General features: G+C 53.0%; 7 protein-coding genes across 7 annotated transcripts; 4 read left to right on the top strand and 3 right to left on the bottom strand.

Annotated features, from left to right (window-relative positions):
- Nucleotides 1–764: 764 nt before the first annotated feature.
- On the bottom strand, nt 765–2483 carry Z520_11623 (uncharacterized protein; the record flags this gene model as incomplete). Its single annotated transcript, XM_016782111.1, has 3 exons — nt 765–1867; nt 1974–2256; nt 2313–2483. The coding sequence occupies 3 exons, from the start codon at nt 2481–2483 to the stop codon at nt 765–767; spliced, it is 1557 nt and encodes a 518-aa protein (XP_016626717.1).
- Nucleotides 2484–5347: 2864 nt separating this feature from the next.
- On the bottom strand, nt 5348–6264 carry Z520_11622 (uncharacterized protein; the record flags this gene model as incomplete). The annotated part of the gene is made up of 2 exons (XM_016782110.1): nt 5348–6012; nt 6132–6264. The coding sequence occupies 2 exons, from the start codon at nt 6262–6264 to the stop codon at nt 5348–5350; spliced, it is 798 nt and encodes a 265-aa protein (XP_016626716.1).
- Nucleotides 6265–8514: 2250 nt separating this feature from the next.
- Nucleotides 8515–9087, bottom strand: Z520_11621 (uncharacterized protein; the record flags this gene model as incomplete). Its single annotated transcript, XM_016782109.1, has 2 exons — nt 8515–8932; nt 8987–9087. The coding sequence occupies 2 exons, from the start codon at nt 9085–9087 to the stop codon at nt 8515–8517; spliced, it is 519 nt and encodes a 172-aa protein (XP_016626715.1).
- Nucleotides 9088–11906: 2819 nt separating this feature from the next.
- Z520_11620 (uncharacterized protein) lies at nt 11907–16538 on the top strand (the record flags this gene model as incomplete). Its single annotated transcript, XM_016782108.1, has 1 exon — nt 11907–16538. One exon carries the CDS (start codon nt 11907–11909, stop codon nt 16536–16538), a length of 4632 nt encoding a protein of 1543 aa, XP_016626714.1.
- Nucleotides 16539–17523: 985 nt separating this feature from the next.
- Nucleotides 17524–18839, top strand: Z520_11619 (serine/threonine-protein kinase pef1; the record flags this gene model as incomplete). The annotated part of the gene is made up of 2 exons (XM_016782107.1): nt 17524–17802; nt 17865–18839. The coding sequence occupies 2 exons, from the start codon at nt 17524–17526 to the stop codon at nt 18837–18839; spliced, it is 1254 nt and encodes a 417-aa protein (XP_016626713.1).
- A 751-nt stretch (nt 18840–19590) lies between these two features.
- On the top strand, nt 19591–20754 carry Z520_11618 (uncharacterized protein; the record flags this gene model as incomplete). Its single annotated transcript, XM_016782106.1, has 2 exons — nt 19591–19736; nt 19794–20754. The coding sequence occupies 2 exons, from the start codon at nt 19591–19593 to the stop codon at nt 20752–20754; spliced, it is 1107 nt and encodes a 368-aa protein (XP_016626712.1).
- Nucleotides 20755–21328: 574 nt separating this feature from the next.
- Nucleotides 21329–23148, top strand: Z520_11617 (uncharacterized protein; the record flags this gene model as incomplete). Its single annotated transcript, XM_016782105.1, has 4 exons — nt 21329–22838; nt 22904–22966; nt 23015–23048; nt 23106–23148. The coding sequence occupies 4 exons, from the start codon at nt 21329–21331 to the stop codon at nt 23146–23148; spliced, it is 1650 nt and encodes a 549-aa protein (XP_016626711.1).
- Between the last annotated feature and the right edge of the window lie 200 nt (nt 23149–23348).

The raw sequence follows: 23348 nt of genomic DNA, 5'->3' as shown, positions 1-23348 counted from the left end.
TTTGCTTGGGTCTCTGGAGAGAGGAAAGAAGAAAGAAGAAGAGAAGAAAAGGTGAGAAAGATGAAGAGGGCGCAGATATTTATACCCTGTCACCAGAGGTACACGCTTGGCGGGACTTCCTTTATCGATCCAGCGTGCCAACAGGGATCAAAACAATGGGACTTGGCGTTGACAAGTGAATACTACCTAGGTAGGTACATACTGGTACTAGTAGGAGCAGAGCAGAAGAGGACTTGGCGTTGGGAAGTGAATGGCAGGGCAGAATGCTGGTGGGATTTGGAAATGGGGTCCGGCAGGAAGTCATTGTGTGATGCTGTGACGAGGCTGTGAGTGACTTGCACTCTGTATGTGGCTCGTGGGGCGGAAGAGGAGGAGAGAGCGCTCGAGAATTGGAGTTTGACTAATATCGTTGCCCTCTCGTCGGGTCAATGATCGAGCTTCTTTGTGAGTACCAGCACGACAGGGGCAGTTTGTAGCCAACGGTTATGGACATCTCTGATCATCTACATAGGGTACTATGTGGAGGCGGGAGCAATACAACACTTCAACCATTTGAGAACGTTTCGGATTTTTCATTGCTTCGTTGCTTAACTGTAGAAGACGACGTGATAGTTACACAACTCTTTCGTTACATATCAAATTCTCCAGCCTGAAGAAGCTGAAAGTTCGATGACGGTCAGAAAACACCAACTCGTCTCCAGTGTTTTCTCCCAGTATCAGCTTCAAGGCGAGCTTCTCTCAAGGCAAGCCTAGTAGAAACGACGTTATCGACCACCAATCTGCTTCTTCGACACTGGCGGAATCCAGGAAACCGCCAAGTTGATGGCAATGATGATGACGCCGATGATCCAAAATGACTTCCCATAATCGGTTTTCATGTAGCGGAAGATGATGGAGAAGATAATGCCTCCGAGATTCCCACAACCGCCAGTCATTCCTGACACCACACCATTTGCATGGGGATTGACATGTGGAACTAGAGCGAAGTTTGCTCCGTTACACGCTTCCAAAAAGAAAGCCATACCGGCAATGAGGCCGAACATCGTGCTGGTGTGATGGGGGTCAAGCTTGCCGATGACAATGAGGAAGGCACCGGTAATGATACCCAAAGTATGGATCCAGACCTTCTTCACCCACACGTTGTGAAAGCGTTTGAAGAGGATGTCTGCGAAAATGCCTCCACAGGGACGGCAGACGACATTGAGCAAGCCGAACATGGCAGCCCATTGTCCGGAGGTGGTCTGGCCGAGCTGCTTGAAGTTCTTCTGATAATATGTTCCGAGAGTAGAGTTGATTGATAGTTCGGCGCCGAAAGAGCAGAAGTAGCAGAAGGCGAGGACGAGGGTTTGAGGAGCAAACATGGCTTTGACGACTTCCATGGGCGTAGGCTTCACAACAATCTCGCCACGAGCAGTGTCGAGCATTTGTTGCTCGGTCATTTGAGCCTCATGATCAGCATACGCGGACATTTTGCGGTCGGCGCTGGCATCATAATGCATCTTCTCACCCGCTGGGGGGCTGCCTGAGCCTGAAGATACCGAGTGATCCTTGTCTGCAATGCTGATACTGGGCCTATCAACAAGGGTAGCTTGAACACCATGAGCCGCGAGGTGAAACTCAGCAGCACTATGGCGTTCACTCCACTTGCCGGTGGGTGTATCCTGGCAAAGTAATAGAAGACCCGAAGCAACAACGACGATGACAATGCCCGGGACAACAAAAGCCACACGCCAGGCTGTGTGAGGAGTCAAGCCATTGCTGAGGAGAGAGTCATAGATGGATGGCATCAAGAAATAAGTCACACCACCTCCCGCATTACCAAACCCAGCCGTGAAGGCGTTGGCAGTGCCGACTACATTTTTGTCAACTGCAATATGTGTTAGCCTGTATTCCTATCTGCAGGAAAATCAACCGATGGGTGTTTGCAGGGAACAAGGAAATATGACGGTCATCGAAAGGAAGTGAGTACTTACAGAAGCCAGTGCTCCATACTTGACACGGAACGAAGCTGCCACCCAGAATGCCCACGAAGAAACGAACAGCAAAGAGCTGGCTCTTGGTATACGCAGTTCCAGCCAAGAATGTGGGAATGGCACCAATAAACAGGCAACCGGCGAATGTCCAGCGAGGCCCGAAACGATCACAGCATGGACCCGCGATGAGTCGGACAAGCAAAGTTGCACACAATGCGACGATGTTGGAATTGGCCACATCGATTTTGGTCAAGTGGAGGTCTTTTTGGATAGTGTCGTGCAACTATCTTCCGTCAGCTAATGTCACTGGGAGGTACAGGATACGTGAGGGCGGCTTACCAGTGGAGGGAACGCGTACCAACTCCAGAATGCCACAAAAAAGCCGAACCAACTGAAAAAGAATACTCTTCCGTACATGTTAAGAGGGTTCAGGAAGGGAATGGCACGAGCCTTGTAGGTGATCGGGTTAACCTCAGGGGCCTGGAAGGGTAAGCCCAAGTTGACAGCCATCGTGCTTGATGATCGTGGCGAATCCTCGTGATAGTGCTGCTGTCGTTGGATTGTCTTCACTGCCCTTTCTTTTGGGAGGAATGCTCGATGTGTGAATACAACGTCTGGCAAGAGCGACGTGACGGTACTATATAGACTGCGGGAAAGGGGCGGTAGGACAGGGACCTCTCGTGCACCTACAGATTCGACATGACGTCTTGTTGTACTTCTCCGGGGACCAGGTATAGATACCCTTCGAGACCACACTTTCTCTGAAACAGTATATCCGCGGCAGATCTTTCGCAGAGATCGAATTAATCTGGACAAATCAGAGTTGTCGTAAAAACAAGCCACCTCTGAATCAGGCCAGTCACTTGCTGATAACGGAATAGAATGGGTCTCTTCCTCGTTAGAACCGACCCCAGTCGATCAGTGACGAGCTCCGAGGCGCTGTCCATGTTCAAAATGTATTCAAATAATAAATGAACGTACACACACGGTCGACCCACCTTGTCAACCTGCCTCGGAAGTCCTTATGATTTCCACCACAATGTATTCCAGCCTCCAACGCACTTTGGAGTTCTAGGCCTTACCACTTTGTGAGTTCAGCAGAGTCCGCTTCAGCACTGGTGAGGAGAGTTCCATGACCGCATCGATCCAAGAATTGAAGTAACAGAACAATCCTCGCCAGTGCTTGGACTCGATTGTCGATCCCACCTCCAGGATCGATGGACGAGATAAGTTGCCCTTCGTCGATCCTTCTGCGGCATTGATGTCGCTTGCGACAAAGGCGTGTCCTGTTTGGCCCGGAACGAAAGTGATGCCTTCCCTTGCGGTACTTGAACGGTAGATATCATGGGGGAAGGTTAGATGTATTCTGACTTCAGGCAAGATAGGCATGAGTCTGTTGACCTGAGGTTCCAAACTGAAGACGTGAGGTTTTGGTTGGACGAGGCTTATCTGAGGCATGTGCGCATCGGACCAACCTAGTGGATCCTGCTTATCAGAGCACCAGCTGCGGTCGCATATCTAGCGTCTTCACCGCTGACTTTTCCCTGGTTGCTCGCAGGGTATTTTGATAAGAGTCCGATACTGTCTGAACGTCTTTAAAAGACTGCCTCGTCTCCGCGGGGATAGCATGTCAGATAACCGACCTCCAAAGTCAAGATCCTGCGACGCCAGAGGCTCCCAGAACCTACTTGAAGGCGAGTTAGAAGCAAATATCGCTTCCTACCTCCCTCTCCAGGGCCACTCGGTTGTTTTCAGCCCCTTCAATTCGTCAGGCGGCTGGAATACTTTGCAGGCTCATCACCAGGCAGGCGAGGTGCTGGCGTTGGCAGCAATTGAGCCTCAAGGGAAAGAAGGATGTGGTCGAGACAACGCCCATGAGGGCCCCTTATCGAGTTGACGATGAGCCAATGAGACACAGGAACGCGACGCTAGTCCATTTTTGCCTGTACATTCTTGGCATCTGCCATCAAAGAGTCCCTGTTCCACGGCCAGGACCACCGGCCCGTCGAAGGTTTGTGATTGAGGCTGCATGTTATTGAGGTGCACTGCCCACCGCAGGAGTCCAGTGCATGGATGACTGATCTTGGAGGAAAAGTCGTCATATTCCCACTTCGCCCAACCTTCTAGCCACAACGCAGATAACGACAACAGAGTCTACTCTCCCTCCTGATTTGCTCAAGCACTCTTTTCAGTACACCATCTCTACGAATGGTTTCTTTATCTTTTAGTACTCTCGAGCGATATCTCGGCATCGTGAGCGTGTGTGACCGCCAGATTTTAGCAGGGCTGATCCAGCGTACAATTATTGGAGCAGGACTTCCGTATGGCTCTAGCCATATCGACCAAGGCGGCCGCGCAGATTGTAATGCACTCTTCCTGCTTCCTCTGCCGGCTGCGTGCATGGCGCCAAGTACCCATGGCTCAGTCCATGCCACAATTTCTGGCGTATCTCTGACGTGTTCCTCCAACTCCTACCTCCGCAGGACATGGACTACTAACGATATCAGAAGTCAAGTGCATAGCAGGGCTCTCTGCTTGAGCACGGTACAATCCTGTTCTACATGCACAGTCGTGCAGCAAGTAGAGCTGCTGATGCTCAGAGATTAGCGCGCAGAAGACTTTCTCCAGCGCAGGGAAACTTGTCCAGCAAATCTCGCGCGATCAGCGAAAGGTGAGCTGGTGAGTTGGACAAGATCGTGGAATATCTTAGCAAATGAACTCATCACGATACAGAACCACAGACAAGGTACGCTTCTCTGGGGCTGTCCCAAACGCATGTCGACTCACTCCATGGTGGCAGTCCCGGCCCCGCCTTAAACGCTGAGGACTGCGATCCTGCACCCTGCCTGCGTTGGTGCCGTCTGGGCATTCGTCCGAGAATACTGGATTGTACGAATGAAGAGCAGCCCAAATTACAGCTCATATCGAGGGATTTGTGCATCTTAGCACAACACTGTCACCATTGGACGGTATAGCGAAGCATATATGCACAGAGCTGCTGCACCGAGGCCTTCGCTGCGAAGTGGTGTATATCGACAGAATACCTTTTCTTCTCCATCAATGAAAGGATCCAGTGTGTGATTTTCCAACTGCTTCGAGATTATATATCTCCTACCTCGGCGTGTTGTGAGTCCTGTTCAACCCCCCCAGAAATGGAAGCAGCGCAGGACTTAGGCCCCGTTCTGTGTTGTACCGAACAAGACGTCCAATTTCACTAGCCCTTTTCTTTGCGTTACATGACCTATGTATGAGTACAATGATAAAGAAGCCCTATCATTGAGTCGCTTTCCGCACGAGTGAGCCGCCAGCCGTCCGCCTCGCATTGACCAAGACAACCAGGAGAAGCTCATAATAGTGACAGGAAAAGAAAACGATCACGACGCCGGTGCAAACTTCTTTTTCCTCGCCTCGGCAGCTGCACGGTCCGCGTCTGTAGAGAACGCACCCGATTGCTTGGTGACGCCAGAAGGCTTCTCTCCTGTTCTCCGCCGCGAGTTATCCCGGCCGCCTCTTCCACGGAATCTTCCACCATGGCCTCGCCCTCCCCGACTCCCAAAGCTCTTCCTCAGACCAGGATCATCCATAGCACTGGTCTCTTCGGTTCTGCCCCGTTTCCTTGAACCGCGCTCACGCTCTTCTGGTAGGGCTTCGTCCAGCTTTCCCATGGCTGTCTGACCGGTTCCAAAGCGTCTCGCGCGCTCTAGAGCTTTCTGTGCATCGCCATCTGTGCTACTTGTTCCTGTTTCGCCATTTGTAGTAGCTGCGCTGGTGCCAAATCTCTCAGCGCGAGCCTTGCGCTTGGCCATCTCGGAGTCCACCTCTGATTGTGGTAAGTTCAGGGCGTACGAGGTGGAGTTCGCAAGTGCGGTGTCGGTATCTGCGGAAGGGGAGTCTTTCTCGTCGACAGCTGCAGGTGCTGCTGTGGGTTCCGCAGTTACAGGTTCCTCCGGTGTAGGTTCTGCTGCCGTTGTTGCTGGGGGTTCTGGCGCTTGTGCGGGTTGCGCCGTGGTAGACTCTGCTGGAGGTGCCTTCTCGGTTTCTGCGCACAAGTTAACCAAGACGCTCCTACAGCGCATTATATCCTTGAGCCTAGGGGAGGGCAGAATGGCACCAGGAGAGAATTGTAGCGCCCTTGCGTCTAGAACGATGTATACGTACCATTTTCTTCGGCTACTTTGTCTGCGTCATTCAACCTCGCAACAAGTTCTGCCTTCTTCCCTGAGTGTGGTAGGCTCCGCGATTTCAGGATCTCTACCAGCTCAACTACCGTCTTCTTAGAGTAGTCGACCATGCTCGCGGTCTGGTCACGGATCTGATGAGCAGGAGACGCGCCACTGACGCCGAACAGGATGCAAAGTTTGAATCACGAAGCCTGGGAATATGTGGATGAATAAGATCAAAAACGTAGTAGAGCCTCAAGCGATTAATGTAAAAGGCATCAATTCCAAATGATACCTCAAGAATTCTAACAGTGTTTGGCCGGGTTCAGCGCGTTCACAGGGCGACGCACTTGGGACACTCACATTGAGGAATTTGGGTACGGGGACATCCGGCCGCTTTAATGCTGGGTTAGCCAACGTCATTTTGCGCTCCTTTCAACTTCCCCCTGCTGGATCTCGGCGCTCGCGGTTGACAACATTGACCAGACCAAATCTGCTGGCAGCTTCATGCCATTCCTACACAAACTCTCTGGAAACCCCTTTTGCCCTCCCGCAGTATCTGTCGCTGTAGAGCACCAGCTGATATTTCCTGTCTGACACGGAGCTCTGGCCTCGAAAAAATAGCTGGACCGTAGCTGCCAGGCCATTCGATGATGACCAGCAATATGCTACAATCTCAGAGCGTTGAGCGATCCCTTCGGATTCCATCTTCAATTGACACTTGACATGCCCGTCAGGTTTGATACTTAAAGCGCGCTGGGGCGGGCTATTCCTTATGAGAGGAGTGGCGGACCAAAATGCCGTATGACCCGCGGCCGTTCCCTTCTACCATGTAGACCAGCCATACTGAACACCTCTCCAGCTGCTCAGCTGCTCACCAAATTCTTCGTCCAAGCTCGTATCCAGAACCTCGGAGCTCTCAAATGAGGCGGCGTACAAATTCTTGCCTGCATGGCCCGCGACCCATATCCTCGAATCTCATACCAGGGCCATTGAAAGGGCCAACCGCATGAGCTTTCCCTTGTGGAAGGACAGAGGGCCACATTTGCTGGCGGTTAAGAAGAGCTGTACTAACGTGTGGCAACATGGTCATAATTACCTCTCAATATGGTGCTATCTCGCCTCTACCGCGCCTCTGAGCCCAGTCATGGCCGGTGACCTGATCAGACATATTGGCCTTGCCACCCATCTTCCATCTGGCAGCGTCCTCCGGTTGGAATGTGTCTTCCGGGCTTTAGCTCAGGGAAGAGCTTCGAAACACTACCAGGATGGTCAAAGTTCAATGCTCTTCTTGCGCCAAGGGTAAGCTCGATCGCATCGCTGACTTGGGCATGCGTAACGCGTTTTGTATCGGCTGCGCATTGCTCGCTTATGCTCCGGTACTTCAGTCCGTGCTTGTATTACTGGCTCTCCGATTCCCTGTTGTTCTGCCAAAACTGAGGGATCAAATCGGTGGGCTGCTGAGCAAGTCTGGCAATTGGACAACATTGCCAACAGACTGTGTGTCTAAGTGCTCGCCGTCCATCAACAGCCAGTTGGATCAAAAACATCGTCCGAGTTTTCCCGCAAGGTGTCCTTAGGATGATGTCTAAACGGTCCTGTCCTGACTTCAATGCGGTGACTGATCTCTGCAAGCATGGCGGTCGAGACTAACAGCGAGCTTTCCCCTTTCCTGAGCTGAAAGTCTTGAGTTCGGTGTAGTATGAAAGCCAAGTTTCGAGGACCACAGTACTCGGGAGGGTCTGGGAGGCTGCGCCAGCCTCGTCTGTTGCCAAGAAAGCCTCCTCTGGCGAGAATCTGACTTGTTTCCTGGCCCCCTTCGGCTGAAGCTGGTCGAATGATTATTGTCGGACCTTAGCTTCTTTCAGCCTCAGCTTCAGCTGGGATGGTGCAACGATCCCAAGGCTGAAGGCCCCTAAAGGCTCGCTATGCCGAATCGGGACAGAGTGTTCGGCGAGTCGTTGGACCAGAGCGCGCACAATACGATGAGCGTTGCCAACGCATCAACCTACCTAGGTATTTTCCTGACAGCCTACTCTTCAGGAGGGTGCTTGACAAACATTGGACTTGGCTCTGACGCTGTGGCCGAGGCCGTCGGATCCAATGTACGCAGTACTTGGGCCGTTGTTTGCTTCGTTGAAGCGCATATTGACATAATCCGCAGCACTGCCAAGTGAGGCATATTTTTTTCTCTTTTCGGCATCTGTTCTAAGCTGACGGAACTTACACGGCGCACACATCAAATACGGATGTGTATCAGAAGTCAACGCTAGCAGCTCCTTCAAACTCTGCAACAGCCAGCCACCGAATTTGGCACATCCGTCTCTGAAAGGAGGGGGGCTTTGAAAGGAGACCCCATCAATGGTGACGATTGAAAAATCCTATTGGGCAGTGTCGTCGTGTGCCTCGATGGCCCGATACCTTTCGAGACTTTCCTTGGACCACACGTCTTCCTCGTTATAATCCATGCGTTCGTATACGGGGACCTTGTCCGAGAGGATGATCCAAGGTTGCTTCTCAGAAGCCCAGATGTGGGCATTCGGAGGGAGTAGGTCTGGATTGTCCAGGGTCCCCACCCGAACAATGCGAATGTGTGCCTTTACATTGGCTGGGTTATCGAGGTAAACACTCCAAACAGCAACCTTGCATCTTGGACAGCGTGCGATGCTTTGCCCGGCGCCACTTTCGCTCGGCACGGTGATGTATTCCGGTTCATTTTTCAGAAGTTTCAGCCTCTCAGTTTCAATCATGGCGTTGAGCGCAAAGGAAGCTCCAGTCTCCCTCTGACACCATCGGCAGCTGTGCCGTTTCAGCAGACCAAATTCTTATGGCGTGATTGAGTGTGTAACTCACTGACAACAGTGAACAATCATCGGCTCGGTCATCATAGAGTACCGCACTTCTCCACAGTCACAACCCCCTTCGATGGGGAACTCAACTCCCTGCGGCGCCATGGTGCCAGGTTTCCGGAGATTCTGAGTGAAGAGTGCTGAGCGTGACCAGTTATGGTTGGTTCAGCAGAGCTTGGTCACACACCCTCTTCACTGGGGAAGCTCAAGAATTGGGAGGCGAAGTTTTCTGGGACACCAAAACCTTATTGCGGTTTGCTGGTCTCCAAATCCAAACTCATCCCGCGTATCAGGTGATCGGATAGAGCTGCTCACAGTTGACGGCGCAGGGATGCCGAGTCGAAAGGCGAAATCGGAGATTTTGCGCCAACAAAACCACGAGAACCTCCACAAGGAACGTGGTGGGCACGCGGGCGGGATTCGCCAGACATCCTTCTGGAGCCACATCCTATCAAACGTCCTGGGTATCAAGATCAGCCACAAACAGAGATATTTGGCCATCTCTGGATGCTAATTGGTGGCAAGGTCCAGAAAATGGCGGACGCACGAGGGAGAATCGGGTAAAAAGAAGTCTGGAAAATTCGAGTTCGGAGGATTTTTACAAGCCACCGCTTGACGAGGGGGCGTGCAGATGCGCAGGGCTGGTAGAGCGTCCTAGGGCATGCAGAGCGCTAAAGGAGTTGCTTGCTGCATTGTTGACTTGCAGGAGCACGTTAGAGAGCTGTGACTTCCTGCAGGAGTTGCAGTGATGAGCGTGCTCTCAAACCATTGCCGAATCAGCCACCATGGGCGGATGTGTTTCATGTGGTGATGACAGATAACAGCATTGTCGTAGAAACCAGGCATGTTGTCGTCGTCTTCCGTGGTGGTGACATTTTGTTTACCACTTGCCACGTCCCCCAGTACCTACGGAGTTCTTGGACGAAGAGGGTGATCGTAATGGGGCGCAAGCTGCCTAGGTAGGTACCTCCTCCGTACGAGGACATGTACTATTCGTATCACTAGTAGCTCGCTCGACCCGTGTGGATGAGGCTTTTTGGTAAACAGTTTGCCTCAATCAGATACCTGTTCTGGCATGGGAAACCCGGTTCAGCGAAGCCATCACAGATTCACAGTGCCGAATGGAAAAAAATGAAAAAGACGGTGCGTTCCCCAGAACGGACGGAGCACTGGCAGTGGCCCGAACCTCGGTACAGTGGGGGGATCGAGCACCTATCCAAGGCGCTGCGAGAGACATGACTTTAGGGCTAATGGGCCATTTAGTAGGCTAGCTGGCACCTACGCAGTAGGCACCCAGTAGGTACCCAGTAGGTAGCTCATTCAGCCCGGAGTGTCGCCACCACCCGTAGGAAGCCCCCCAATAACTCGGCACCATCGGCGTGGTCCTTGCTTCTCAACTCCTCTCAAGCCCCCACTTTTGCGGCCACTCCTCTATTCCAAACCGCGTCACTGGTTCTCATCCTCTTCGCAACTTTTGCCCACCGCCCTCTTTGCTGGGCTAAGCAAAGGTCTCCTCCCTGCTGAATCAGACTCTGCTCCATTGTGACGATACGAGGGCGCCAGTCAGTTGAGAGCTGCCTCCAAGCGTCAGTTTCACCCGGGCGCCGATCCAAGCGTCGCCACATGATGGACCTCGAGGCCTTCCTCTTCTCCGTGACCTTGTTGACAGCCTGGCGTCGGCCTCGCCTCCGGATACCCTGAATTCTGCCTATGATGCGGCTACCCTCGCGCATGCCACCCACATTGGTCGTCATACCACGGCACATGACCTCGTCAAAGCACGATTCCCGCGCACGATATCTAGCGAGTTAGGCTCGCGGATGCCTGTCTGGGTGCCTGTCGCTCCATTTGATCGGTACGTACACAGTCCTGAATCGTGTGTCTGGGTTTGACTACTGGGACAGTCTCCCCACGAGGCCCAGACTGCCGTTGATCGTATTTGTCCAGGCATGTCAGCCGCAACCCTGGTCCGACTTCTCCAAGCTGTGCACGGGAGGACCCATAATGGAGCCCGTCCCATATGCAAGACCTATCAGCAAGAAAAGATGCCCTGGACTTGGACCGCCCCAAGGTGTCTTGACGCCTTGCAGTAGAGGACAGTTGACTCCAGGTGATGAATACGAGTTACCCGCGGCCCAGTTAGCGGCCCCCCCGCCCCGTTGAAAGGTTGGAAGCCCATGCATGGTGGAAAATCCCTCTGGTCATGAAGCAAGCCATCAGCATCAGCCATTTGAAGGGAACGGGGGTTACCTTTAACGCTGAGCCAGCATCCTGTCGTCTTGTGCCCCAGCTAACCCAATTCGCCTGTGCCGCTCTCTCAGTTGTTACAAGATGCCTGCAAGTTCCGCTCAGTGTCATGCAACCATTTCCCTCTCGGGCTTTTATCACTCCAGAAAAGGACTTCGCCTCCCACCTCGATTTCCTTTCTCTTACTCTTCTCGTTGTACACGCGTCCTTCTGTCTGGAGCGCCAGCATCAGGATTATCGTCTGCCGTGTCACGTGCCAGATTCGTGGCTACTATTTTTTACCTCGGGGTGGCCGACCAGGCTATACAGGCTGGTGTGGCGCATTCTGCATTCTGTCGATCAAAATTCCCACCTTTATACCATCCCCGCGTGGCCGCCCGACAAGACACTGTGCATTTACCACACTGTCTCGGGTATGAATGACTTGTGCGACATACGGTCCGAGTCACTTTGAAAAAGAATTATTGCCAAATCACAACTTTGAGGCCGTCCACCTTGGTCTGCAAGCATTCAACAAGAATCCCCGATTTACTGCTGCGCCTGAACGCCACTTCAAGGCATGCGCCAGTTCGATGTCTGGTCTTGATCGCTGAGGAGAACGGAATGAGTCAAACGTGTTTGAAATCATTGCGCGCATTTAGGGAGGCCGGCAAGGAGGATCCCAACCGACACATGATATGTCGCACAGAAATCCGACGTATGACACCCAACCTGGTGTTTCCAGAAACAGAGATGCTACCGTGCCACGAAACACCAGAACACCAGGTTCTCGTCATGGAGCCCGTCAATTCGACTCGACACGACCGGCCGCAAGCACACGTCCGGCTTCGCGCTCACCACCCCCTATGAGGGAGGCTCCTCCGAGTCCCGGTGAAAAGCCTGGTCAAAGACCAACAGCCATCCCAAGACCAGCAATGAGAAATCCTTCCCAGCGGCCTATCGCAACTGCGAAGAGCACTACTGCCTCTGTCCGAACAACCAAGCCAACTGTACGTTCAGATCCAATTTCGCAAGAAGTCCCTTTAGTCATGGACTCGTACCCGGGACCAAGACGGAGAGACGAACCCTCTAGTAATAGGAGACTGGTCTACCCTCTGGATCCCTCAAATGACGCACAATCTTCCTTGGATGTTGATAAAGATGCGATCTTCGGCATAGTGATGCCCAGAGCACATCCGTCCGTTCGCACTGGCGAACTCCCGCCTCGATTGATTCCAGAGTTGCAAGCTCTTGCGGCTTCGTCAACACGACAACCACAAACACTTAATAAATCTGCAAGCTCGATCAGCAGTCCATCAACTCGGCTCTCCAGTTCCCCGAGTCCATGGAGTCTATCCACCACAACGACAACTCCGACATCCTGGTCTTCGGCATCACCTGGTATCGTGCAGCAAGTCCCGGTGACAGGTTCCGCAAAGCGGTCGCAAACAGTCCCGCTTCCCGTGGGCAAGCGAGAAAAACATCCTAAGATGCCGGCTCTCCCAGAGTCTGTCCCTCGACCCGTCGCCAGTGAATGGCCGGCAAGCTCGAAAGAGTCTGTGAAGTCAATTGGCAGGAGGAGGACACCCTTGAATACACCAGCCCCTACCCCACCCCCAAGGTCTTCGTCTGCGAAGCATTCCTTGAGTAGGAGCAGTAGCAAAAGCGACAGGCAACGCGTGAGGCCGGAGCAGGAGCCTACGCCGTCCTCATCCGACCTGGAACGCAGTCCCTCGGCAGCTCGAGGCTACCCAGATCTGGTAAATGTCGGAGAATCACCACAGCACCGCACGCTTGTACGTGCTCATGCCAATCTCCAGCAATCCTTACGTGAGAAACCGCCCAGCGCAAACAATCAAGCCGCAGGTATCTTCAACGACCAAAGGGCTGGCGTACTCCACAGTCAACGCTCAGGTTCAACTCGTCGGCACCCGGATGTATCGCGTCGGGATCTCGAGACTCAACCCCAGCCTACTGAAGTCCCGAGGATACAAGAGAGGGCGGTGCCCTTGGAAGTCCGTCCGAAGACCCCTAAGGACCCAGAAGTTGCAACACAAAGCTCCCCGGGCCGCACAGGGAAATTCTCTCGCTTCGGATTGTTCAGTCGCAGAACGAAGTCCCCAGCCGCCGAAGTCGAAAGGTCCCCTCGGAAGCTGCAGCGCCGTGGGCCAGCGGCTGGGACAGGTCATGAAGCGTATGGAAAATATGGAAGAAGAGGCCGCAAGACGTCCGAAGAGAGCGCTTCAGCTAGAGGAAGCGAGAGCGAAAGGTCTGTGAGCAGCACCAGACGGGTACCGCTTTTCTCCTCAAAAGGCAAGGAGAGCCGCAGTAGCAGCCGCCACAACCGAAGCAGCCAATCCGATCTTGACGAGTTCGCAGCGAGTCGAATGAGGCCTGTTCCTATCATCGGTGGCTCTGGCAGTAGCATGAAGAGCAATTCTGCGACTCAATTTGAGACATATGACAGCGCTTCCGTTCCACCCGCTCCCGTGGTCGAGACATGGGGATTGCCTTCGCAGTCACAGACGTCTATTGGTCAACAGTCGGTCCAAGACAGCCCGCAGATCGCTCGAGACCGTGCATCGAGTCAGGATAGTGTCCCTACGCTGGCAATACGGCGATCGCAACGCTTTGGCAACGACGTAGAGAATTTCAATCTCCCGACTCCAATTCGGACCGAAGGACTTTCAGCGCCATTGTATATCAACAGCCAAGACGACAGCCGTTCTTCAGCCTTTCCGACCTCTACGCCCAGCACAACGACTGATCCCAGCCGCGGCGATGCTGCTCTCCAGAAACCGAAGGATAAGAAGACTAGGAAGCTCAGGTGGAATATTTTTCGGAGGAAAGGACCTGAACCAGAACCCGAAACGCCCATCGGCGCAACTTCATCTTCGCCCGAGGAGATGCCAGTCAGCATATCCTCAATTCCTGTCTCTCGACCTATGCCGTACTACGCCGTGATGGATTCCGAGAGTGAAGTCAATCCACCCGAGTATGTCGGCGACTACCTCGCGCAAGGTGTCTATTCGCCAGCGGACAGCCCATTGATCGGTGGATACGAGGCAGATTTTGCAGAGGCTGAGCTGCAGCCGTCTACGCATGAGGATAACGTCTTTCTCCCAACCGCGCCAATATCACCCCCGCAGTCTTTTGCGAGGTCGCCGCCAGCAGTGCCGGTGCAAAGCCAGACTGAGCACGTTTCGATGCAAGTAGAGGAAATGCCACAGAAACAGCCGCGCCTGATTCGAGTTGGGAGGATTCCGCCCGTCGTGCCGAGGAGTGAGAGACAGCATAAGCCAAGCCGGGCGTCGTTTTCTCAACCGTTCGTCAGGAATCTTACTTCTGAGAATCCGTACGCCGGGCCGGACCCCTTTGAATCCCTGCCGTATATGCCACTTCAAATCAGCACGGATGTGCTACCGAGCAGACCGTTTGCTACTGTGGACAGCGCCAAACCCGCCAGTGCCCCGGTATTGGGGGAGACAGAGTTCTTGCGATTCCCGTCGAGGCAACCGTCGGAAGTCTCCGCATCTAGCAGCTCAGAAGGAGTTTTAAGTATACTTGGACCACCTTTGATTCCAAGTTTGCCCGATATTGGCGTCTCTGGACGACCTAATCTGACGCAAGATATCTACTTAACAGGTAGTCCTAGCCTTGACGAGGTCTGGAATGAGTACGACGATTTTATTGACCATGTCATGTCGCCTTCTCGAAGCAGGAAAAGTGTCAAGGCCCTGGCACGGCAAGGCAAACAAGTAGCGCTGCCTCAAGAGCCTCCTCCACAATTCGCGAGGTCGAATCAACACCCAGAGGAAGAGCATCCGGACTCCATCTTGTCAGAATTTCCTGTGCCTGGCATGAAAAGACCGCTATTCGCACAGGCCCCAGCGACTTCAGCCACCCCTCCAGTTGTATTCCCTCCACCTACGATGCCTGAGCGCATCGTAGGGGAGGACATTCGACTGCGTCGATCGAGAATCGTCTCGGCGCTGCATCCTGGAAGTGACCCTGCGTCGCCCTTCTCGATTCGCGACATACTCAGCGAGTACGAAAGTCATCCACGACACAGTACTAAAGTGTCTGAGCGTCTGAGCACATCCACAGCGGATCGCTCCCTCGAGCGCCTGACTACGACAAGCAGTGCGCCTGAGATGCCTCCGGAATCGTCTCACCAAGAGAACATTGCGCTTCTTGATGTTGTGGAACGAGGCAAAGACCCTGTCGCTCAGTCAGAGCTGCACTATGCCTCGCTCATGGTGTCGAAGTGGTTATCATTCGGACGAGTTCTATTCTCGCCTGCCCATGATGATATCGAAAAATTCCCGGAGCGCCACATCCTTGTCATTGACGGATTAGGGAACGAAGATTGGTCAATCTATTGTGCAGTGACGTACGAGGCGCAAAAAGCGTATGTCCACGATCTCAAGGAGAAGGCCACATCAAAGGGAATGAAGACATCGAAACCGTCCCAACATGCTCCCGGCAATCATCGACGAGCAGAAGTTTCGAGTTTCTATGACAAGTTCCCATTCCCACAGGATTTCTTTTCCGTGGTTGTCCTTCGCTTTCCTCCCGCAATGGCTGAAGCAAAGATGAAGAACATTGTTTCTGAGTGTCGGCGTGTATTAGCACCAGGTGGCTACCTGGAACTGATGCTGCTCGATCTTGATATCGTCAACATGGGCGTGCAGACTCGGAGGGCTGTCCGAGAGCTCAAGTACAGAATGACCACGGCAGACAAGCAGATCAGCCTCCGGCCAATTATCGACAATGTCCAGAGCGTGTTGGGCTCGCGGGGGTTCACCAACATCAGCCGCTGCGTGGTCGGAGTGCCCGTCGCAGGGCGCCCGACAGGATCTCCCGATTCGTCGTCATCTTCGCGCTCGAGTCGAGGATCGGACGGTTTCCCAAAGCGAGGGTCCGGTGACACGCGGCCGGGAGATGCGTCTCCACGAATGACATTTGGTCAAGGTCATAGAGGAGCCAACCTATCTTTGAACGACCTTCTTTCCGACCGCTCAGATAATGCGGATCTCCGCATCGGAAAGATCGTTTCAAGGACGGCGCGAACGTGGTGGCAACATTGCTTCGAAGCCAGCGTTATTAGCGATGGGAATCTCGCCAGAAGCATTTTCGCCGACAGAAATGTTCTGGGAGAATGTAAAGGGCGAGGATCGAGTTTCAAGATGCTTATCGCATACGCTCAACGACCAATCGTCGAATCATCACGTCGGCGAACAATGAGTGAGCCAGTGGTCCCAACATTGGCTACAGCAGGGGGAAGGATGCAGCATCAGTCATCACCCAGCAATCCACGCACAGCTTGATTTGACCAAGCTAAGACACCGCATTGATTTATTCCACTATAGTTGCCCTGGCGGCGTTATGGACGAAGTACATGAGACGACTTGCCACGACATGACACTGAAAAGAAAGTTGCATTTGAATGATTTGTTTCGAAGATACCCCTCTCCCACATACCGCCGGCAACTTTACGACTGCTTGTTGTTTTGGAGCGACTTCGCATCTGATTAAAAGCGGAGGCCTGATATATCGTTGTACCAAAAAGTTCAGCGTGCAAGAGACGACAACGGCTACAGTGCCGACCAAAGAGTCCGGATTGGCGCAAGCCAGCTGGGATAGATGGATGACGGACATCTGTGGCAAGGCTGCAGGTCGGCATTGCTCAGACAGAGTCGTAATATAGACATAATAACTATGTTCTAATTCTAAACAAACCAGCATCAGCATATTGCTCTTTACTTGCATTTTAGCCAGGTGAGCTGTAGCCTGTCCAGGGTTGAAGGGTGTATGAGGCTGAAGCAGGGCGGCTATTTGAATGTCTATTCATAGTAAAGCACAAGCGCCGAGGTAATAATTTAATTATTCGCGATGCCCGTGCGGCGTGCGGCGTGCGCAGGTTTAGCCAGCCACCGGATCCAAGCAAAAGAATGGGTTTTGGATCCGACCATCCTGACCAGTTGCAAAGGCTGGACTGAAGGAGCAACAGGCGAATGGCGGGGCAAGACAGGCGCCCGGTCCTTGCAGGGTCTTGAGACCAGAAGAGGTTTTTGTTTCGTTTGCTATAGACCAGTTGTCACCGATGTGTAACCCATAGCCAGGCACCGATCTCCCTGGCATGTTCTTTCTAGCCGCCTGTGGCAAATGATTCGCGTTTTACTGGAGTTTGGCCTGATGCGTAGAGGCGATTCAGGCGAGACTGAGGATCGTCGCCGGCGAGAACCAATACTAGTAAAATCCTAAAGGCGCTGCCTCTCGATTTCTGGGCCTGGCTTCCCCGTCTCCCTTGTCATGTCTTCTCGTTCCACATCTATTCCGCATCGAACTTCAGTCTCTTCGACAACATCGACACAGCACTCACAGACCCAGTCACTGGCTCCCACTCAGCAGAGATCTCGCCCACAACCTCAGAGAATTACTGCGCAACAACTTGCTGAACGGGTCATCTCTCCAGCCTCACTTCTATTCCCTGGCGGTACCCCGCCTTTCAGACGAGAACACCAACAAGAGCGACCACTGCGCACAGACATGGATCGGAGGCACCCCAGTTCGTTCCAACAGCTGGAAAAGGTATGTTGGCCATTGTCAATCCTCGCAGTCAGGAGCCATCCTTACTAACTCCTTAACCCCAGCTAGGTGAGGGGACGTACGCCACCGTCTACAAGGGACGAAACCGACAGACGGGTGAACTCGTCGCCCTAAAAGAAATCCACCTCGACTCCGAAGAAGGCACGCCATCGACGGCAATCCGAGAAATCAGTCTGATGAAGGAGCTCAAACATGAAAACATTGTCACCCTGCACGATGTCATACACACAGAGAACAAGCTCATGCTGGTCTTCGAATACATGGACAAAGACTTGAAAAAGTACATGGACGCGCGGGGGGATAGGGGCCAACTCGACCATGTCACCATCAAGAGATTTATGCAAGATCTACTCCGGGGGACTGCATTCTGTCACGAGAACCGAGTCCTCCACCGCGACCTGAAGCCCCAGAATCTGTTGATCAACACGAAAGGGCAGCTGAAGCTGGCCGATTTTGGCCTGGCAAGAGCCTTCGGGATTCCAGTCAATACTTTTTCCAACGAAGTGGTCACGCTATGGTACAGAGCCCCAGACGTGCTTCTGGGGTCGAGGACATACAACACGAGCATCGACATCTGGTCTGCGGGCTGCATCATGGCGGAGATGTACACTGGCAGGCCGTTGTTTCCAGGGACGACGAACGAGGACCAACTACAGAAGATTTTCAGACTGATGGGTACCCCATCGGAGCGGACATGGCCTGGCATTTCTCAGCTCCCCGAGTACAAGAGCAACTTCCCCTCTTACGCTACGCAGTCATTGGCAATTCTGTTGCCGCAGATTGATCAGTTGGGCCTCGATCTGCTGGGCAAGTTGCTCCAGCTCAGACCGGAAAACAGAATCAGCGCACAAGACGCTCTGCGGCATCCGTGGTTCTCGGATCTGCCAAACTATGCTGGACACGGGAGGGCTCATGTCAGCTCGACGATGCAGCAACCTGGACAGCTGGGACACCAGGGTGGAGTTGGGGGAGGATACGGTGCTCAGCCTGGATTGGTAGGCCCTGGGGGCGCGTATTGATCCGTTCGGTGACGTGAGACATATTCTTTGGCTGCATGAGCTTGTTGAGAAGCAATGTACCGGTCTCCATGAACCCCTAGGCTCGAGAGTTGATTGATGTTGGCATGGGAGTGGGAGTGGAAATGGTTTGAGACACCAAGGTTTGCTAAATTGTGATACCCTCGTCTCTTTGAGGAAGCATCCTACATACAAATACGGCATTCAGGTTCGAGGCATCGGGACAGGTGCAGCACAGGCAGGCATTTCATCCTTGGGACGCAGTAATCGATTATACGAGTTGATGACTCCTGAATCTTATTGTGTATACCGAGTATTTTGTGTTGACCGTCGGATGAATGAATGATTAAAGCAGCAGCACCGGAAGTTTGGTGTCGGCGACGGATTCCCCATTTTTGGCCTTGTTGGCTTTTTTTGAGCTCCGCTGGAGGAGACTAGCACTCCTTTCGGCCTCCCAACATATGAACACCCAGCTTAACGCTTAACGCACTCCCATCCACTTCTGTCCGTCGGCGTCCCCCATTGAATCTGTTGCATCTCTTCTCTTTCCCTTTTCCCATTCAGAGATGCTGTCTAGAGCCTGTCTAAGGGGCTTCGGCCTGCAATCGCTGCCGAAGAGACAAGCGTACCAGCTTGCTCGACGGTCCGTCACCACTGATGCCGCGAGCTCCCACGCAGAAAAGGACGACGTCCCGGAGGCAAGGCGCACCTTCTTCTTTCTTCTTTCTTGTTTGCACTCGAGGAGAAACTGACAATGGCCCTGCAGGAAGATGACAAGCCCTTCCCAGTCAAGCTCTCCGACGAGAGTTTCGAAACCTACAACCTCGATCCTCCCCCATACACCCTTGATACCACGAAAAAGGAGCTGAAACAGATGTACTATGACATGGTAGCAATACGGTGAGCAAGACGTTATAAGGGACAAAATGCGAAGATTGTTTCTGACATTCGCAACAGTCGCATGGAGATGGCCGCCGATCGATTGTACAAGGAGAAGAAGATCCGAGGATTCTGCCATTTGTCCACCGGTCAGGAAGCCGTCGCTGTGGGTATTGAACACGCAATTACCAGGGACGACGCTATCATCACTGCCTACCGATGCCACGGCTTCGCGCTCATGCGTGGTGGCACCGTCAAATCCATCATTGGCGAACTGCTTGGGCGACGAGAGGGCATTGCCTATGGAAAAGGAGGCTCGATGCACATGTTCGCTCCCAATTTCTACGGTGGTAATGGCATCGTTGGAGCCCAAGTGCCTGTCGGCGCTGGTATTGCCTTTGCGCACCAGTACACTGGCAGTAAGACGGCGACGGTCACCTTGTACGGAGATGGCGCTTCCAACCAGGGCCAGGTATTTGAGGCCTTCAACATGGCCAAGCTGTGGAACCTCCCGGTTTTGTTCGGCTGCGAGAACAACAAATACGGCATGGGTACTTCAGCGGCTCGATCGTCGGCTTTGACCGAGTACTACAAGCGAGGACAATACATCCCGGGTCTGAAGATCAATGCAATGGACGTGCTCGCCGTCAAGGCCGCTGTTCAGTACGGCAAGGAATACACGGCCAGTGACAAGGGACCCTTGGTATTTGAGTACGTCACGTACCGATATGGTGGTCATTCCATGTCAGACCCAGGTACAACCTATCGAACCAGAGAAGAAATTCAACGGATGCGCTCGACCAACGATCCCATTGCTGGGCTCAAACAGAAGATCCTGGACTGGGGAGTGTGCTCAGAAGATGAGCTCAAGTCGATTGACAAGAAGGCACGAGAGGACGTGGATGGAGAGGTGGCCGAGGCAGAAAAGATGCCTGTGCCCGACCCGACGGAGAAGATCCTCTTCGAGGATATCTACGTCCGTGGGAGTGAGCCAGCTTACATTCGTGGGCGTACACCCGACGAGACATATTACTACTGATTGGCCCTTGACGGACCTGTTCGACATCATTTTGGAGGGAACGGCTGGGGGTAAAAAGCGGGTTTCTGAAGCAGCTGTGTATATTTAGCCAGGTCGTAGTTTACCCTTGGAGATCTTTAGCAATAAGTGGCCGGTGGTGGACTACCGTCTGCTTCGGATCAATGAACCTTTTGCTACGTTACTGCTGCCGATGGCTGGCTACCCTACCAAGCCTACCAGAGACCTACCTCGCTACCTAGTTAAATCGGTAGTGCCTACCTAATGTCCTTTTGCACGTGCAGGGACATGTCAGTAGAACCAACCGAGCAACTTAATAAGCAAGCCCCAAGTGGAGCCGATGGGGAGCTCACAAAGTTGCCAGTCGGAGTTGCAGCAGGGGACGATGATGCAAATCCAAGTGCCAGAAGGTTGGGCTGGTTAGGTTCGTTTGTGAGCACACACCACCGCTACTGCTGGCTTCTTAGCTTCGTCCATTCGTCTCCTTCTCCGCAGTCTCTGAAGCATCACGAACCTCTTGTAATCTGTTTCAGTCCCTCTCTCTGTGTCACCAGCTTCGCTGTCAAGAGTCGGAATCATGGCGACCACAGTGAGCGAGTCGTCTCCCTTACTGCCACAGCATGCCTCGCCCAGCGAGTCACCATCCCGTCCCTCTCTACGCACTCAACGCACTGTCACTTTCAATCCTCTGACATCCGTGAGTACGCAGTCTGGAGCCACCTCCTCCGCAGCTCTCAGACCCGTACAGAGTCCGTCAGCGGCCCTGACCGGTTCCACTCAGGCCATTCGAGATCAACCGCCTATGCTGAGTGCATTCAACTCGAAACTGCGCAGAAGAAATAGTCACGGCGCCCCGCTGCCAACCACGCAGCCCTTTACTCCAGCTCCGAGAGCAGGCGCCCAGAGGACTACCAAAACCACGGAGAAATTAAAAATATTACCGAACCCGGATATCGGTGACGAAGAACGAGATGAGGAAAGTGGCAGAGACGTATATTCCCAGTTCACCCGGATAAAGGACCCTACAGCCAGGAGGGATGCTGCGAGATTGGGGAAGGCGGATCGGGATCGTTTGCCTCGAGTCACGGCATACTGCATGGCACAGGGCTATCGGCTTGACGGGATTATGAAATTCATGAAGTCGAGAGCAAGGACAAGAGGTGCCAACCCCAAGCTATTCGACGAGTGTCTCTATAGCCCCTATGACTACGACTATGTGAAGAAGAACAAAGGAGGGGACAGAAGTTCAAGTCCGGTCGAGGAAAGGATCGCAAGAGTCATGGCTTCGCCGAGAATTAGCCCCAGGGAGAGACGCTTCTCGGACAGTGCCGTGGAGGTGGAAGACAACAAAAAAACCAGAAGAGATCAACTCATCGACCTGCAAGACGAGCTGGATACGTCGACAGGCATTGCTGCAACGACAGAAAATACAACTACAGACCTGACTGCCATTGCCAGCCGTTCTTCCACCGACATCCCAACCGAAAGCGATGCCATGCGCCCCCGAGCGGACTCGGAATTCTCCACGACAGTCCACATACCCGAAATCTTCATCTTCGACTACGGCACTGTTGTCATCTGGGGCATGACAGTTCAACAAGAGCAGAGATTTCTCAATGACATGTCCAAGTTCAGCGATGCGTCTTTACCTACCGAATCTGTCCAAACCGAGAACTTCAATTTCTACTACACAAAGGAATACCAAGCGCGCATTTACAACGACTTCATTTCCCTGCGGGAACCACGAAACCACATGACCAAGCTGGCCATTTCACACGCCCTGTCCCAATCCGTCAAGACGAGTCTGTTTGAGGACCTGGTCAGCGAGACCATTGAAACAACCGCACCACTACCGGCACTCATCGCCCAGACTGGCAGCGTCAACTTGACCAGACGTCAATTGAACATGCAAATTGGGGAGCTTTTTATCTTGCGGATCAATATTCACTTGCAAGGCTCCGTTCTGGATTCCCCTGAGTTGATGTGGTCCGAACCGCATTTGGAACCCGTGTATGCCGCTGTCAGGAGTTACCTGGAAATTGAGCAGCGGGTTGGATTGTTGACAGAGCGGCTGGATGTTATTGCTGGTGAGTCTTCCCTGTACAGTGATCCGCGGTGTTATCTCTATGTATGGATTTCTGATATAAGACAGACCTTCTTGCTGTGCTGAGAGAACAAGGCAGTAGACGACATGGTGAAGTGCTGGAATGGATTGGTGAGTGTCGCCTGACGCGGTGGATGTTGCCCAGCTGACGAGCTACAGTTATCATTCTCATTGCTGCGGAAATCTTGGTTGCGTAAGTTGCCTTGAACGATATTCACGAGAATCCGACAGCTAACTTTTCTCCTTGCAGCGCCATCAATATCGTCGTCGACCTCTACGCTGGTATCGACTGAAGCGTCCTACTCAACACACGTCCTTTCTATCTCCTTTTGTCGGCCCCGGCTTTCGAGTGTGTAAAGTCTAATCTCCAAATCGCCTTCTGCTATCGACAAGAGACCTGTGAACCTGTTATGGATGTCTCCGTCAACTACCCGTTCGAATGGGGTGGTGACAAGCAGCTTTCAGCAGTCTTCCCAAGAGCCGCCATAACACA

This window comes from Fonsecaea multimorphosa (assembly GCF_000836435.1).
Source record: "Fonsecaea multimorphosa CBS 102226 unplaced genomic scaffold supercont1.41, whole genome shotgun sequence".
Classification (NCBI taxonomy): Eukaryota; Fungi; Ascomycota; class Eurotiomycetes; order Chaetothyriales; family Herpotrichiellaceae; genus Fonsecaea; species Fonsecaea multimorphosa.
The sequence above is the reverse complement of the archived record's forward strand: the minus strand, read 5'-3'. Positions and strand labels throughout refer to the sequence as shown.